This window comes from Pagrus major, chromosome 22, assembly GCF_040436345.1.
Source record: "Pagrus major chromosome 22, Pma_NU_1.0".
Taxonomy (NCBI): Eukaryota; Metazoa; Chordata; class Actinopteri; order Spariformes; family Sparidae; genus Pagrus; species Pagrus major.
In genome coordinates, this window is record NC_133236.1 from 26494497 (window position 1) to 26512155 (window position 17659).

The window sequence follows — 17659 nt, forward strand, 5'->3', positions numbered from 1 at the left end:
TCTTTGCAAAAAAAAAAAGAAAAGCAAATAAAGAAATTTCCTAAAATGTTGAATTATATTCCTTTGGGCCCGATTAAACAGACTGCCAAGCGCCTCACATTTTGGCAGGACACTCTGAATGCCTCAAGTTGAAAAACTAAAAGTTTAACAGAAGAGCCAGAGCAAGAGCCAGAATTTACTTCAGAGCAGTAAAAGGCTAAGGACAGATAGTTCAGGGGTTGCCTAGCTACAATTAAAAATAATGCAACCAATGCTCTTTTTACAAATTGAACACAAACAAACTGCAGTGCACTCGCAGTCGCTCGGTCTGATTGGGCATTGACAACCTAAAGAAACGGGTCGTATAAGCAGGTAGACCTCATCACGTACAGCGTTATCCCAAAGTCATCACCTGACTCCCAGACTGATTGCACGGAGCTCCCATTAGACCCACACATGTTTCATCAGTCCCATTTCCATAAATGGTGCAGTCTGAACCTTTTCCCATTTGGTCCCCCGGCCTCTCTACTTCAGCAGCTGAATCGACCGGATGGGAACAACAAAACATCAGTCTCTGGAGGCGTCGGAGCTCGTGCCGGGAGGTACGCTGGAAGATGAAATATATAACAGGGTTATACACGGTGGAGCTCTTCGCGAAGAGGCATGGTAACAGGGTGATGAATGGAGTCATGTGGCCCTGCTCCTCAGAGTGAAACATACTCCAGAAGCTGACGCTCACGTAGGGGGTCCAGGCAACGAGGAAACCTGAACTGATCATCACAGCCATCTGAAAGCAAGCAGAGCAGATGAAAGTACAGGGGAGGGGAGGAAGGAGAATCGAAAAAGAGAGGTGTGTGGAAGATGTGAGTTTTTGTGAATGAGGGGAGAGGGGTTGGTAAGAGAAGAGAAGGAGAGGAGGGAAAAATAGTCAGAAAAAGCGAGCCACCTGCTGATTTGAGAAATAATTTAGAAGAATAGTTTGACATTTTGACAAGTAAGCTTGTTTGATTTCTTGCTAAGAGTTGCATGAGAAGATCATTACCACTATACAAATCACTCTACCACCAGCAGCCAGCTAAATCTGCTCAGCACAAAGACTGGAGAGAGGAGGAATCAGCTCGCCTGGGTCCGTCCAGTGGTAGCAGAAACACATTTAACTGTCATATTGCTTTGGTTTAATCTGTGCAAAAACCCAAGTGTAAAAACTGTTGGACTTTCTCCCTGTTTCTAGCCTTTGTGCTAACTTAAACTAACTAGCTCCATCCCCAAAGTTATTCAATGGGAAATTAAGGACAATGTTTATCTGGATCTTCACCAAAAGTTAACGGGGTCTGTTCTGGTCCGAGAGCCGTCCTCCATCCAAGTTTCATGGAAGTCAGTTCATTAGTTTTTGTGTAATCCAGGTTACAAACCAACCAACTCAAACACATTCCCCAGAATATTAAACTATCCCCTTTTCACTATGTGAAATATAGCATTGGTGAGATAAATGTGTTAGATAAAAATAAAATAGTATAAAGCTTGAAAGCAACAAACCATCATTATAATCAGGTGACATCAAAGAATAAAGCGCTCCTACTGTTGTCTGGTAAACGTTACCGCAGCATTCGAGCCTGGACTACCAGACCCACACAAAGCTTTTCCCCCGGGCCCGTCAGGCTCCTCAGCTAGGAAAATTACTCAGTGTATGCCCTGGTCACGTCCTATGCACATTCAATGTACACCACTACAATTTTGAAGACATATTCACTGGCACTATAACTTACACTGAGTCTGCTGTGTGTCTTTACTGCTATTAATATATTCCATCATTTTTAAAACGCAAGGGTTTAAAATAATAATGATATATTATGTTGCTTTACATTTACTGTATGCCATCTGTTATGCTAATGTTATTACTGTTTTACTATTTTTGCTTTTCATGCCAGTTTTATCTTTCTTCATTTGTGATCATCTTAACATCTGGTGCCTGACGCAGCTGTCGCTTGCTCAGAATGACCCCGTGTTACATTGTGCATCTGACGAATAAACACTCTGATTTGACTTTGACTCGATCAGAAAAGGGTTATAAACTGACAATACATGTTATATCATGTTCACACGTACGAGAGCTGATTTTGATGTCGGGAGGTGGAGGAGATGGTGGTGGCGTAAAAAACATCTGGGCGAGAAGGACACCAAGTCAGAGACCACAGTTCAAGACGGCGTTTCTACATCCGTGAGCGCCAAATGACCAGATATTTTTGACGGAGACGTCGGGACATTTAAAAGCAATGTTTAAGATGAAAGAGCCAGGTAAGCCAGGTAAAACAAGGTTTTTGTACCTAAACCTAACCAAACCAAAGGAAAGTGTTGACATTAAAAAAGTAAAAACTGAAAGACAAGAAAGAGAAAACTTGCTACATTTTCTTACATTTTCTTCAGCCATGTGTTAATCTGAGGTAACAGTCTCAGCCTTTGAGCACGAGTGGGAAGCAGAAATCAGTGTGTTGCCATGGCTATGAGGATAAGATGAAACAACAGGCCATTGTTCTGGCAGGTGCAGTAATTCAAACCTCGATGAGGTCAGGCGGAATGAGCTGCAGTCCATCTAGTTGGACCCGAGGGATCCGACTGTCTATCATATTACGTAAGTCGTAAAAGGATGATGATTATTGATGTTCAGAGGATTTGCTGATGCTTCTTTCCTGCACATGTCTGCTTCTCAATTCCCCACTGCTGTTGTTAAAGACTAATAGAGTCCTCCTTTGAATATTCCTCATCATTAATCTGTTCTCATCAAGGAATATTGAGTGATCAAATGAGTAACACATGTAAATATGAATTGAAAATGCTTGACAAACCATCCGTACACTGGTTACAATAAACGTAGCTGCCTTTTTGGAAGCTATTGAACGTTTTCATAAGTAGGAAACACACCAGACAATTATCTTTAAGTAGCTACGTATCATTAAAACTAAAAAGATAAATGCATAAAAAGTGCACTTTGTCATCCGCAGCACTTTCCACATGCTGTTACATAACTTGCAGGTGGTACAGGGAGCGGCGTGGTGGCTGTACACTGTACTTTCTAACACGTAATAGATTAAAGCTGCTTTGAGCGGTTTGGGGGAGAATAAGCGATAAAGTGAATATTTAAGTGGTCTACTTCCTTTTTAAGTGAAAAGGTGGATTTTCATTCAATCAGACAGGACTGATGCATCCTCATCCATCATCTATGGAGCATGTTAAAAACTCACCTCTGGCTGTTTGATTCATAATTGATTGGGACCCATTTGAGAAAAAAAAAGAAAAAGAAAACACGAGAGTGGGAGAAAGAGGTGAAAATAAATGTTTCAGGCACACTCAACTGCCATCTCCGCAGGGCATTTTGCTTCCACACAAACAAATCTATTGTGGTCACAGAGACCCAGATGTGTACGTGCGGTGACTCGTCGCTGACCTCCCGTGCTCCGTCAAGCACCACCGTGCAGATCAGAGAAACACTTTCTCTTCTGATCTTTGTCAAGCCCTTCCTCAGTTTTCCTGCAGGGTCACGTTCCCTATAGCCTGACCAGAGTTTAACCACAGATCTCCAATCAGAATCAAAAGAATGAACACCTGCGGCTTAAATCCCCTACAACAGCAACACTTGACAGACCTTTAAATTCAGTTTACATCTTCAGTGGGAACAAATGAAGTTGGCTGAGCTCTTCAGACATGGTGGGGAAGTCAAAAGAGATACTAAGAGTACTACGAGATTACTTAAAGCATTGTTGGTTTTGGTCTTTTTATGGGATTTGGTCCGTATGGAGTATCCACCTTCAGCTTTGAAACTTAAATGATCTGAGTCCAGCGCTCAGTGCAAATGTAGCAAATTCATATATGTCCTCTGTATGAAGATGTAGGTGTTGTCAATTATTGAATTTCTCCACCTAACTCAACATAAAGCAGCCTCAAGGCTTTGTTTAACTACCTCATGTCAGTGGTGTGTGCCTGAGCTAATTTACCCTGGCAATAAGGAAAAAATATATAATCCTAGCCACATCCTTTGAACGCCGTTTCCCAGGGGGCCTCACAGACAAAGCAATGCGTTCGCACGATCATCTTCAAAAAAAGGAAAAACAGAAAAAGAAAATAGAGTCGATATCTTGCATATTTTGACGCATGCCTTCATTTGACAGCCCAGAGAGAAACATGAAATAAACAGAGCTGCTGCTGAGACATTTCTCCCACCTATGAGGTTTTATATCAAATAGAATATTATTTTGTTGTATCAGTGTGGAGAAACGGTAACATAATTAAAAAGAGAATGACAAATACTATTTCTAGAATATGTGTCATATCACGCTCACATTACGTGCTAATGACCTGACTGTCATATCCAGAGGTTGAGAAGAAGAAGAAGAGCGAAGAAGCAAATCATCCACAGGAATGTATAGGCAGCTGAGAGAGACGGAGGAGGACGCATTTTTTCAAGTCACGTTACAATTGTCGCTCACATATGGCCAATAGAACGAATCACTGTGACGTCATGGTAACAGAAACATTCACTTCCAGGCAGAATGAGCTTTTCCTAACCCTAACCCAGCGATTATTGTGCCAACCTTGCAGCAGCAGCGAAACTTGCCGCTCCTCAGGCTACCTCGTGTACTCAAACACCAAGAGACAGTCGAGGCTGCAGGTGATGGAGACATCAAACAAATGCGCACAGGGAAAGAACTACAGTAAAACTGTATTTACATACTGTACTGCGCTGTATTATAGTGATTTGTATTAAACACACTACAGTAATTTAATTTGTCCAGTAACTGGAAAAGCATTTGCAACAGATGTGTGTATTTATTTTCATGTAATAAATATATAAATGTCAATTAGAAAGAAGAGGAATAGGGATAAAAGGGATACGGTCTACAGCATCGATCGTCTTGTACTTACAAGAGTGATTTTCTTCTCAATATTGCCGTATTGAAAATCATTGCTCTGGATGGATTGGTACGCCCTGTGCAGCTTCCAGGCAATCCCAAAATACGTGAAGACGATGGCCAGGCAGGGGAGGAATGTGCAGAGTATCGACAGAGTCATGATGAAGGTGGCGTGGTTTAGTGACTCCCCATAGCCGGTCCAGTCGATCGAGCAGGCGAGTCCGAAGGGTTCCGGGCCGTAGCTGCCCCAGCCCAGCAGAGGAAACAAGGCCCACAGACTAGCATACAGCCAGATCCCACTGATCACCATGATGATGGTTCTCCTCTGGAACCTTAAACCTGTACACAAACAGATTTTAAATTCAGTCAAGTGTAAAAGAAATAGTCGTGCAAACTTATCGGGACAAAAACCCTGTGCACGTTCACCCACAGTTCAGAGGTATAATTCTAGTTTAAATTGTGATATGTGAAATTGCCAGGACGGATGTTTTTCCCTTAAACAATGTAAGACTGAAAGGAAAGCAACTCCTTCTCAGTAACTCCATCACTTTAATGTCTGCTTCTTGTGAAGGGCAACCAAGGTAATACAACACTTCACAGTCTCTCTGATCTCTGCTGATCTTCACCATCTTGACATTAAAGGCAAATTGCACCACTTATGTAGTTCCGGATTTTCACTCAAAGAAGAGAATAAAATATAATACGAGTGAAAGTCGGCCAATTGTCAGTAAATTAGAGAGAATAGAATAAAAGTAATCTAGTAATCTACATGATAAAATCTCACATTGACATGCAAACCATAAATAAATGTTAACAAGAGATTTGGTAACTGTTTTAACTACTATTATATAAACTATAAAATAATATATAAAGCAATACCTTAACACAAATACCATTAGTAAATTATTACTTGGCATATTATTATTATTATTATTATTATTATCAACTGTTAAATAGCTGTTAGTTAATGCTTATCACTGCATTAGTTAATGTTAATCAATGTACCCTTACTGTAAAGTGCCTACAAAATGTAATGGAGTGGAAGAAAAAAGTAAATACTCAATGGAAATACTCAAATAAAGTACAAGTACCTCAAAATCATTCTTCGTTACATAACTTACTAAAGTAAATGTACTTGACTGTCCGTACTGTAGATCTGCATGAATATGACTGCAAGTTAATAGACAGCTGGTAGCGTGTTGATGAGGTTCCTCAGTCATCCGGGTCATTGTGATTCTAAGTGCTGTATCGTAGGCAGCTTGACTTCACCTCTCATCCAAGAGGCTTCTTCAGTTCTAACTAACTGGAGGGGAGTTGCAGGCTTTTTGAACCCTGTGTGGGAGTGTCCTTACAGAGTCATTAAGGCCTCTTAGGTTTAGTTAGCTGCTGGGCTAAGTGAGTTCACACAAAGGACATATGTCACCACCCCTAGATACGGCTGGGAACACTCAATCATCAGCTGAACATTATGTACAAACAATATCAGTGGATGTTTCAGCTCTGTGGGGAGCCGTACACAGGTTTTCTCCCACTGTTATGGACTCACAATAATCAATTTCGGTTCAAGGTTCCCTTGACTGCTTTCAGGCAACATGCATCCTAATAGCGGACTGATCAGCTATAACCACATCAATTTGCACTCATAGCTGAGAATTCATCTACAGCAGTCACATATAAATCAGTTCCCATCTCCAACCCTAAGTGCACAGAATATCCATCTGCTTATTCCCTGTTGTGCCAATTATCATGGCAGGCATCTATAAGAAGGTTGCAATGGAAACTATTTGCAGCACAGCATACAGAGTAAGACAGATATCGACATTCTGTTAGTGAAGGATGTTGTGCATTAGATGTGGAAATGAAAGTCAACGTGTGTGGATTTATAAGATCTGATGAAGATATGAACATCAAATCACTTCAGTCTCAGTACTGAGATCTTTTAAAGCTATACTCAGGGTTTTATTACTGTGTGCAGCACATTGCCACTAGAGCACCTTGTACCCAACGTATTTGGATTTGCATTTTTCACCCATTTAAATCCTACATGAACATACATCCAAATAAAGTCAGGTTTAACTTTATTTAGCTTCATTTGTCATCTTTAACATGTTTCGAATATATGATCCAAGTTTAAGAATCGATGCTTTATGTTTTGGGAGTGTATGTAATGCATAATTTACATTCTCCCGGCAGAAGAAACTGCCTTTGTTGACTCTGTTCTTATACTTTCACACTTTTATATTGTGCCTGTGGCAGCAGTCAGACGAATGCAGCAATGTGCTACTACAATTAGAGGCTGTGAGGCTGCTGCCTAAGTTTCTGCTGAGGCACGAAGGGCTCATGGATATTCCCAAAGACGGGAGCTTATATATTTTCAACGTGGCATGACCAAACTAATGATGCGAATGGCTCCCCAGTCACAATGTCTAAGCAAGAGATAAGAGACAAGAATACATAATTAGGCAGTGTGGTCATTTCTTGCAAGTAAGGTCCATAAAGAATATGCCATATGTATCGTATGAAAATTGACTGTGAATGTCAGTTATGGGCATCAGTTGTATCAATGTTTTATTCATCAGACAATGATGTGTGAACTGCTTGCTTGAGATCCTATTAAAACCAATTGCCTGACTAAAAATTAATCCCCCAGGGACTGAAGGCATCAAAGAAGACAACATCCCGCCCAATAAAAACCTCGTTCAGTAAGCTCAACAAAGATTCAACTGGGAGTTAGCAAAGCTATTGCAGATCAATAAATCATGGGTGTAAAGATCAATGAGGTGAGGTCTTTTGGACTCTGGTTAGGGTTAGTAGGCCTACATGTACATGTTTTAGTCTTATCAGTACACCACTAAGGTTTATAATGGGTTATAGTAATCTAAAAATGAAAAGTCTACATTCAATATCGAGATGTAGAATCAGGAGGTGAATCCCTGTGACCTTCGATAAGACTGATTGCTTCCTCTGAACATTGATTTCTTGAAGCCGGCTGATATTCATTAAGAACTGCTCGGATCTCTTCTAAGATTACACTACCTGTCTTGGGTGGACTTCCTGTTACCAGGTACCTGACCATCCCCATCACAGCCAGAGTCATGATGCTGGTTACGCTGAAGATCATGCCCATCAGGCCGTAGTAGAGGCAAGACGTGTCGCCTCCGATCCAGGCGTGGTTAAAAGCTGAACTGATGGACAGAGGGTACATGCTGAGGGCCATGCCGATGTCTGTTACGGCCAAGTTCACCGTCAGCAGCTCGGGAGCTTTGAGCAGGGCGATGCGACGAGCTGCGCTGACCAGGACCGCCGCATTCCCAAAGATGGAAAGGATGGCTGCGGGAAAGAAAAGGAAGAGGATGGAGAAACAAGAAAAGCAGCCATTTTTACACCAAAATTAGATAAAGCAACATGGAAGCTAATGACAATGTAATGTTGTTTATTTTTTCATATGCTAAAAAGTGTGTAAGAATTATTGACCACCCGTTAAATTGAAGCAACTAGGGCCAGCATATCCCAAGAGTAACCACTTACTGCTGCTAGCTGTAGCCTCATTAGCTAGTAAGCTCAGTTGACCATACAGCAAGTGGTCGTAGTAGCTTTGGAGCACCGTTGGGATTGTTGGTGTTGTTTACTATCGGACTATCACCTCTTGATAATATGGCTAGAGGCTAGCTGGTTAGCATGCTAACTTCAATTGATCAGAATACATTTGCACAAAATTGTTATTTCTTCACATTCTGTCAATAATTTGAGTGAATTTTTGAATGTTTGAACAAAAATTCTTACTATCGCATCCTCAAACTCACTGGCAACAATGTTCAAGTGCTGCTCGAACAGAGACCGATGGAAAGGTATTAACGCGCTACTTAAAAAAGTAAGCGTGCACACCCCGCGCGTCATGTTTCCATCACTGCTGTTATTACCCGGAGCCGATTAACTCCTACAATTGCAGTCATTTGACCTGGGAATGAATGCCAATGGTACTCTTTACAGCTAAAGACAAAAGCCAGATGTGAGTGGTTATAAGCGGGTTTTTTTTATCCAGTGTGAAAGTTGAATAATCCCTGTACAGAGATTTGCGTGGTAATTTCATGCTGATTTGTGGTGTTTTTTCACAAGATTAACTGACTTGACAAATTCTGACACTGCTCTCCCAACAAACATCATGCCGCTCATGTTGACTCCTGCGTTAACTGGTGAAACGACAGTTAAAAAACCTATATATTTGAAATGAAGTCTCAGTTTCTGTCATTTCTTTCCAAAACGCAGGTTTGACTGGGAAACACAACTCGTGTAATCGACCCAACTCAAGCAACCTCGTGGCTGGGTTAAAAAATTCAATTCAGATTAGTGTACAGGATCCATAAGAGCATACCATTTAATTTCTCTGCAATAATCACATGCTTAAGACACACAATGGTCCTGTTTTTTATGATGATTAAAGTATAAGACGTGATTCATTACAGCACTGTTTCATTGACCCCCTCCAGTAAACTGAACAACTGCTGCTATTCTCTGACCTCAGTTGCCGTGTGTTTTTCTCTGCTCCCCCTGGGCTTACTGATAGGGTTGTTCTGGCGCCATGCTTGGTTCAATCCAGACAATGCAGAGTAGTGTGTTGTGGCTGGCTGTTCGTGAGACGTATAGACAGACACCAATGTTTGGAAATGTTCTGTGTAATGTTTCCCACCTTTGGGACCCACGCTACAAGAGACACATTATACGGCTACTACTGAAGATTCTGTGGGAAGATCCAGCCCGTCTGGGATTTTTATCTGAAGCGTGACATTGTACATCACTGCGCCGGAAACAGGGAACAACACCAGTTAAAGTAAACTCACGCAAGCAGTAGGCAGCGTGGAGGTCAGTGACGATGTTACGTTGATCGGTTTGTACATTTTACGACGGTATCCTTATTTACTGGCCACCACCGGATGTTGATATCGTGTCATCACGTCGCGCAGCGGGAAATACGTCAGAATTTAGCTTGTTCACCCGGGTCTTACGTTTACACCAAAGCCGAGCAGAGGTGACAAAAACCTGTTCCTACTGCAGAGTCAACTGACCCGGTTGTAAATGCCAAGTGAACATTGCACACGAAAGCCCGATCTTAGCTGGTTTAAGTGGGATTTTTGACCATATTAGGGCGGCTGTAGCTCAGGAGGTAGAGCGGGTCGTCTAGTAATCGGAAGGTCACTGGTTCGAATCCCGGCTCCCCTCAGCTACATGTCGAAGTGTCCTTGAGCAAGATACTGAACCCCAAATTGCTCCTGCTGAGCAGTTGGCGCCTTGCATGGCAGCCTCCGCCATCAGTGTATGAATGTGTGTGTGAATGGGTGAATGTGCCAAGTATTGTAAAGCGCTTTGAGCTGTCAGTAGACTGGAAAAGCGCTATAGAAATGCCATTTACCATATTACACCAGATTACTTCTCATTTCTTTAAAGGCAGACTGAGCTCTCTTAGCTCTTAGCTTTCTCTTGGATCCATGCTTACGATCCGGCACCTTAGGTTCTTATCAAATCCCACCCTCACACCCTGCATGCTGTTATTAGCTACAGGGGCCACACACCACTGCCCAGAATCAGCCTAAAATGGGAGAGGGATTATTTTTGTTTGAGTCTATGCTTTGTTTCATTAGGATAATCCTTATGCCTTTAAATAGTACAAAAACAGCACATGGTTAGACCAGAATCTTTTGTGCTGGACTAACCGAATATCTTCTTCTTTTTTCCACAGGCAAACTAATGAGATACAGTTTGTTCATGTGTGTGCATTTCTAATGCTGCTGGTAGATGGATTTGATTTTCTTTGCCACAATAAGGCTGTTCACCCTTGTTCCCAGCCTTTGTGCCAAGTTAATGAGCTGCTGTTGTTGTAGCTATATATACGCATACCACACAGGGACGAGAGTGGTATCAATCTTTACATCTAACTCTTGGAAAGAAAGCGAATGACTCACTCTATTATAGCTTCGTGCTGAGAAAAAGAAAATACAATCAATACTCAAGTAAATAATCAAATAAATATGTTTAATGAAACTGTCTGATATGCTCAGTTTAAAAGCAAGAACAGTCATAGAAACTGTGGCTTTTACCACATGCTGTGCATTTTTCATGCATATTTGACTGCAAGTTCAACATAAACCACGAGTTCGAGTTATGACCGTGCAAAACTGATGTTCAGTTTAATATAAAATAACCTCATTGTGCAGAGCTTCAGAGTATGTTTATGGACAAAGAGTGATGTTGAGCGCATGTGCTCTTCCCATGAGGCAATGATAGATATTTAAAGGGAACATACAGTATAAACTGCCAAACCTAGAACTTACAAACACTTTGGCTATTAAAATGTTTAATTATGTTGTGATAATATAAAGAAAGAGGAAGAATCCGATCAGATCAGGTTCCACAGATTGATATCCTCTTTTACACTTTTAAGCAGGTAACCACTTACGTGTGACAGATCACGTAAGATGACGAAGATGATTTATTTTACTCCTATGATGTGATTCTAAAAATAGAAAAATATTTGACCATAATTACAAAATGTAATGTCTGCAGCATTAGATCGATTGGTTGATGTGTTCTGGGTTCAACCTTTTTACATAATATCTCTCTCTTGCGTAAGCTTATGGAGATTTGATTGATACAGCGTGCAATATTTGTTGACATGTTTCCATTTTTAAATAGTTCCTTTTAATCTGTGAAAGAGCGTATCAGGTTTTCGTCCCTCAATAATGGAATATTCTCTCCGAGAGCGACCTTGACACAAGAGAACTCCACTCATCCATTATTCACGAGCTCATTGTTGTTACAAGAAAACATTTGTGCACAGTCTCTATTAGCAGATATGTTTTTGTGATGATGATTTGGTACATAAATGCTTTAAGCAGCAGACGTTGGCAACAACGTATGAATATGAAGCGTGTTTATTGTAAATCGACATGGACATTTGGTGCATCTATTGTTTTTTCCGTCATAGCTGATCTGAATTCACAGAAACAGCAGCTGTTTGGAAGAAAACAGCACATTCTCTTCTGTACCTTTACACAAACAGGCTCCCACTGGCTACCAAATCCAATGTCAGTTACTCCTAGAGGTCTTTATTCTGAGGTCTTGTATTTGAAGGTCATGGTGCCGACTCGGCCTCCAAACACTTGGATTGAGCATCCATTGGATGTGCTGGAACAAGTCCAATCCATGGAGGCCACCCCAGGGATCAGACTTGGCTCTGACCTCTCGTTGCAGGAACACAGGACCTCTGGGGTGCCCTGTGGTGTCTGGTAGTGATGACCCCGGCTCTTTGTAGTGAACCGATCATTTGGCTCAGCTAAGCATAAAGAACTGGCTCTTTTGGCTCTTTCTGCCAAATTTAACAATGTTTTGCCCCATGATGGGTGCTTGTACACGTATATCAATTAAATAATTATATTAAACCTTATAATTTCCAGACTACGATGATTCTACATATCAAAACCTTAAGTAATGTTCACTTAAAGGAGCGAGATTATAGAGCAGACTCGTTCATAATGGACACCTGACTAGTGTCTGGTGGCAGATCCTTTGAGTCCTGTGGGTTGCGACCACATCTGTCTCAAGCATGTCTGCTGTGACACATTTCCTTACTACAGGTGTAGTCTGATGTCAATTATTCCACTGGAAAGCACTTGTTCCTCCTCTGCTCAGTAATTGCAGTTCAACCTCTCGATTCCTGGGCTTTATCATTTCTCAAGATATTTTTCCTGCATTTGCAATTACATCTTTACTCAACACTTCACTCAACATTGCTTGTGATTGTTTGCATAAATGGATGTACTTCAGGTTTCATTATGTTGCTCTCTTGTTACGTTGGCAACGTGTGGCAACCACCTCCTACGATTCAAGGCTGCCTTCTGGAGCAGGCTCTCCTGCAAGGCACACACTAGTACTAAACATCTGTCAATACAGCCTTTTAATTTTTCATTTCATTGATAGATGGTTAAGTCTTCAAGGTGATCCTTGATCCTTTAATTAAAATTAATTGCACCAATTGCACAATTTCTTTGTGGTCAATGTGGTCCCACTCCAGTTAGACATGCCAGTAGGAATGCTTGAGCCAAATGCACATGTAAAATTAAACGGAAAGCATCCATTTTTCATAACCTCCATAATGTTTACTAGCCACTCGTTAGCTAACTTATCTTGCTGGGCAGTGAGCTAGTGCAGTGTGTTTCTCAGTTTTTGTTGCTGGATATTGCTGCCTATGTGTATTATCAGTAATGATGTTAGCTGTTGTTGACATGTTTAGGCTATGTTACCTCAATGTGTATATATGTACTGTAGCCTATAATATTGTAATTTTACAGCTTTATTTAAAAGGAAGCCATTAGCATGATATAGTGTGAGCTGTATTTGATACTTTTTAAAATTTTTATTTCATGTTTTGTCACTTTACTGTAGTGGACATTTTAGGAATAATTACTCTTAACATGAGACGACAGAAAAAAAACAGCTTACACTCTGCAAGCCTCCAACATAGACTTGCACCAATGTAGTGACAATTTCAAGCATTTCAAACTGTCTGATGAAGGGCAGATGTCATTTCTTTGGTGCATTAAACAAGTGGATGTTGGAGCCTTGCAGTGTGTGATCTGTCATTTTGTTTCAAGTTTTGCTCATATTCAACTCAGCACCTGCACATTTTGGTTTGGATGTGTGTCTAAGTAGCTTTATGCTTGTACATTGTGAGCGTTAAACCCGCCTATGTGTCAGTGCTTGGGTTGCAACAAAGAAGTGCTGTAGGTCCAAGCTTTTAGCAGCTGCGTAACATACATACTATATATATATATATATATATATATATATATATATATATATATATATATATATATATATATATATACATATACACACACACACAGTATTTAGATTGAAAGTTTGAAGTATAATATATGGTTAAAGGATACAAGCATTTTATGTCGTTGTCAGTGTTTGTGCAAGTGAGCATCAGGCAGCTGAAATATGCAATTATTTCACAGAAGGGCTAATTGTGATAATACAGTGATTGTGACTTGTTTCTTGCAGTCACCTTGAAAAATAGTGTGACATTTGGGAGGTGGAGGGCTGATGTTGTGCTGCAGCTTGCAAGTGAGGTTAGAAACACCACTTACACACAAAAATTAGCTAGTGTTTGCCGTTTTTTTTTATTTGGGTAAACTTGCTAAAATTTTGACTTTTTCACGTTGCCTGGAGACGAGCCTTTCTGTTCGATTTCTCTGTGTGTAATGTTCATTGTCATGAATGTCACTACAGCAGATTCGAATGGCGAAGGAGTGAATGCCAATTATCCACATTTTCATGGAAGACAAAAAGTAGACGTCAGCAGTGATGTTTTTTGTCAATTGTGAAAGGTGTAAAACAATGTAGGTGATAGCAGCCGATTTTTGTAGAGGCGTGTAATGTGTCACGATTGACTCAATGGAAACCTTCAAGGTGACAGAAGATGAGTCAGTCTTTTGTGAGAAGGAAGGAAATTAGAAAGGCTGTCCGCCAGGTGAGAGGGGTTCTTTACAAGTCTAAGAGGCATTAAGACCAGAAAAAACAGGTGCCAGAATAGAAGATATCCTGAAGCTGACCACCTCCTTAGCACTCCAGAGATGGCACTGTAGGCAACGCGAGGTTAAATAATTGTGCGGTCAGAAATCCTCTACAGATGTCAGTGTTTTATCCACTGGGTTCCTTTTTGTTGGATTTTTTTTAAAGATTTCAGATTATCGTACAGGTTAGACGTCTGTTTTTAATGTACGATGTGTGCTGAGTGAGGAACTTTACTATTTTTGTCTTCTGTTTTTCTGTTTTTGTTTTAAGTGATCCCACTAAGACGATTTCCAATCAATTATGCTGATAAGGTATTGAATCTTGAAATCTCTGAAACAGTATTGGAAAGGACTGTGTCAGTTCCTGCACAGATATTAATTTTTGCTGTAGTTGTTTAGATATTCCAGTAATTACAGATGTGACCTGAGGAAGGTGTGTGTTGTTCTGTGTCTCGGGCACTATGAGCATCCTTTCCCATTACACATACAGTATGATTTACTTGATTAATGTAAAATATTACTTTTTGCAGGCTTCTGCATTTTTGGTACAGTTATCTTCGCTGCATTTACATGTTTGTCTAACCGGTGACACATCTCTTACACTTAATATTACCAATGCGGATGATGCCTATCTTAAATGACTGTCGCAATGGACAAAACAGAGATCGGTTCACTGATAGAAGGACAGAAGCTCATTTTTCACTAAGTGTGTTTTTATGCACATTTGTACCCTGGTCCTCAGTGTTGTCGTGGTTCTGAAAAGGTCAATAAGCGTGCACAAAATGGAGAATTAATAAGACTAACAGGTATTTTGACACTGAAATCACACCCCTGAAAGTGTCTATGGTGGAGGTGGGTAAAGAATTAGATTCTTAGATGTATTGTGAGGCACAAGTATCTTTCTTGAAGGATTATGGGTAGATGCAGGAAAGTCAATAATAGGAAATGTGTGTCATGGTAAAAAATATTGATGCACAAGATGCATTGTAGCCTCTGAATCAGAATCAAATCAAATATTGAGGTGCCGACAGATTCCCATCCCTATATAACTCCAACAAGGAGGGCACACAAAATAAGTATTTCCCCTCAGAGTTTAAAAAAATTCCCATTTTCCAGGCCATTTGTTGTTTTTACCTTCATGATCACTGACATTTGAATGAGTATTTTTAGATTTTCACAACTGTCGACATGATTTGGCATGAAAGAAGTAAGCAATGTAGGCTACTTACCGATAATCACCAGGTATATTCCTGCCCAAAAATCAGCAGTAGGTGACAGTTTGGACATGTACTTATCATCCATGTTTTTGGTCCAGTCAGTGGTTAAAAACAGAGTCACAAATTTCTTCCAGAGAGAATAGAAACTCTAGCAGCCCTCATATTCTCCCTGAATGATGTAGCATCCGTCACCTAATATACAGGCATGGACGGTTTACTGTTAACAAATGATCGACAGACCCTCACCTCACCCTGCTACATAAGTAAGCCACACACACACACACACACACACACACACACACACACACACACACACAGTGCTAATGCAGATTATGATTGTTAACAATGCGCGTCCCTCAAAAAACCACTTCACTTACTTTCACATACACACACACACACACACGCAAATTCACACCTAGGCGGATCTACTGTATGAAAGCCCAAGGTAATCACAGAATGTGATGTTCTGGCAGAGTGCGGCGCAAATGATTCATCTACTTCGTGAAAGCTGCAAAATTACGAAAGACAGCTTTTTTACCTCTTCCATTAATTGATGAATCAAATTCCAAGTTACTTGAAGGTGAATCAGGCAGAGTTTGTTGAAATGAATAGGGGACAGGAGGTTTTATTATGCTTGAGATTGAAGATTGAACTAAGAATAAGACGAAATAGGATTCATATCTTGGAAAAGGAGAATTTGTTGCACATTAGGCTATAATAACGTGTGTTTGTGTGTATTCTCTTGTCACTGCAAGTGGGTAGAGATGGATTACAATGTGCTTTCATGGATGAATATACTCTCCAAAATAGCACCCACCACTGTTCATGTGTCCATACATCAACACTGGTGAATAAACATGTTGATGAAGGTTCTCAGTCATCCAGATCATGGTAATTCTGAGTGCTGTATCGTAGGCAGCTGGACGTGTTTCAGTGTCTTGAACACGTTTAACCACTCATCCTGAAGAGGCCTCTCGGATGAGAGGTGAAACTTAAACACGTCCAGTTGCCTACGATACAGCACTTAGAATCGGTGAATAAAATTATTTGTCAGAGTGCCGAAAGTAGAGAAGTCCTACTTTACTGCAGACTATCATCACTTCCACATTTTTTGTTTTGTATCGACTCTGCACATTGGTGGTGGCATGCAAAGTATGACTGTTGGTAATCGCAACATGTTCTTTGATGGGCCCTCGCAGTGCACTAGCTAGCTCAGTGGTTCCTCTGTTAACATTTGAGAGCATTTCACACAACTCTGCTGTGAAAAAAAAAGAAAAAAGGAGGAAGCCATCCTAACATCGCATGACTGGGGACTTTTTATATCTCATGGCCTTCCAATAAATATTATGCTTGTCTAGCCAAGTTGAAGCTGAAGTAACTTAAATACCCCTTATAGTTAGAGGCACTTTTCCTTGACTGCTTCCCCTCAAATGTATGGCCAATTGAATATGTTTTGGCCATTAAATGCTTTCAGTCTACTAGACATCGGCAGATAGAACAAAAAGATAATTCTGGACTCTATGAATCCCATTGAATTAACAACACATGAGTTCAAAAAGTAGGAACATCACTGTTTCACACCACAGTTTTTCATAACGACTCCAGAGATTACATGAACCCCTTGACCCCAGTTAATGTAGCCTGCAGCGTGTCCGTACCTTGCACCTTCTCCACATTTATCTGAGTGTTTCTTTGCACCTCTTTATGTGTGAAAACATCTGGGTTCACATACTGTCTCTGAGATATAAAAAATGCCGTTAATGGCTGAGGGTGTAGCTGCTGTGACCACGTACAGTTATTAAGATGTCCTATATTGTCATATGCTGCAGTCATACTCGGAAGTGTCATACTGGTCTATGCATTAGCAAAATAGTGTGAAGAAAAGGAACATAGCATTTTCTGAGGGTCTTTGTTGAAGGAGCAGGACAAAGACAGACACCATCAAAGGAAGATAAGATAAGATTCTTTACAGTAGTAAGAAGACATG

At 40.6% G+C, this 17659-nt stretch overlaps 1 protein-coding gene across 1 annotated transcript; it reads right to left on the minus strand.

Moving 5' to 3' along the window:
- Positions 1-373: 373 nt before the first annotated feature.
- On the minus strand, positions 374-15757 carry opn8a (opsin 8, group member a). The gene is made up of 4 exons (XM_073493529.1): positions 15685-15757; positions 7920-8213; positions 4897-5222; positions 374-766 (listed from the first exon to the last, which is right to left on the minus strand). Exons 1-4 carry the CDS (start codon positions 15755-15757, stop codon positions 374-376), a joined length of 1086 nt encoding a protein of 361 aa, XP_073349630.1.
- Positions 15758-17659: the final 1902 nt, after the last annotated feature.

Excerpts from the sequence above, each read along its gene's own strand:
- opn8a (XM_073493529.1), bottom strand. The coding sequence starts at position 15,757 with ATGGATGATAAGTACATGTCCAAACTGTCACCTACTGCTGATTTTTGG. Across the intron at positions 8,214-15,684 it reads AATATACCTGGTGATTATCG|CCATCCTTTCCATCTTTGGG; the intron begins GTAAGTAGCCTA and ends TCTTTCCCGCAG. Across the intron at positions 767-4,896 it reads TTGAGAAGAAAATCACTCTT|ATGGCTGTGATGATCAGTTC; the intron begins GTAAGTACAAGA and ends GCTTGCTTTCAG.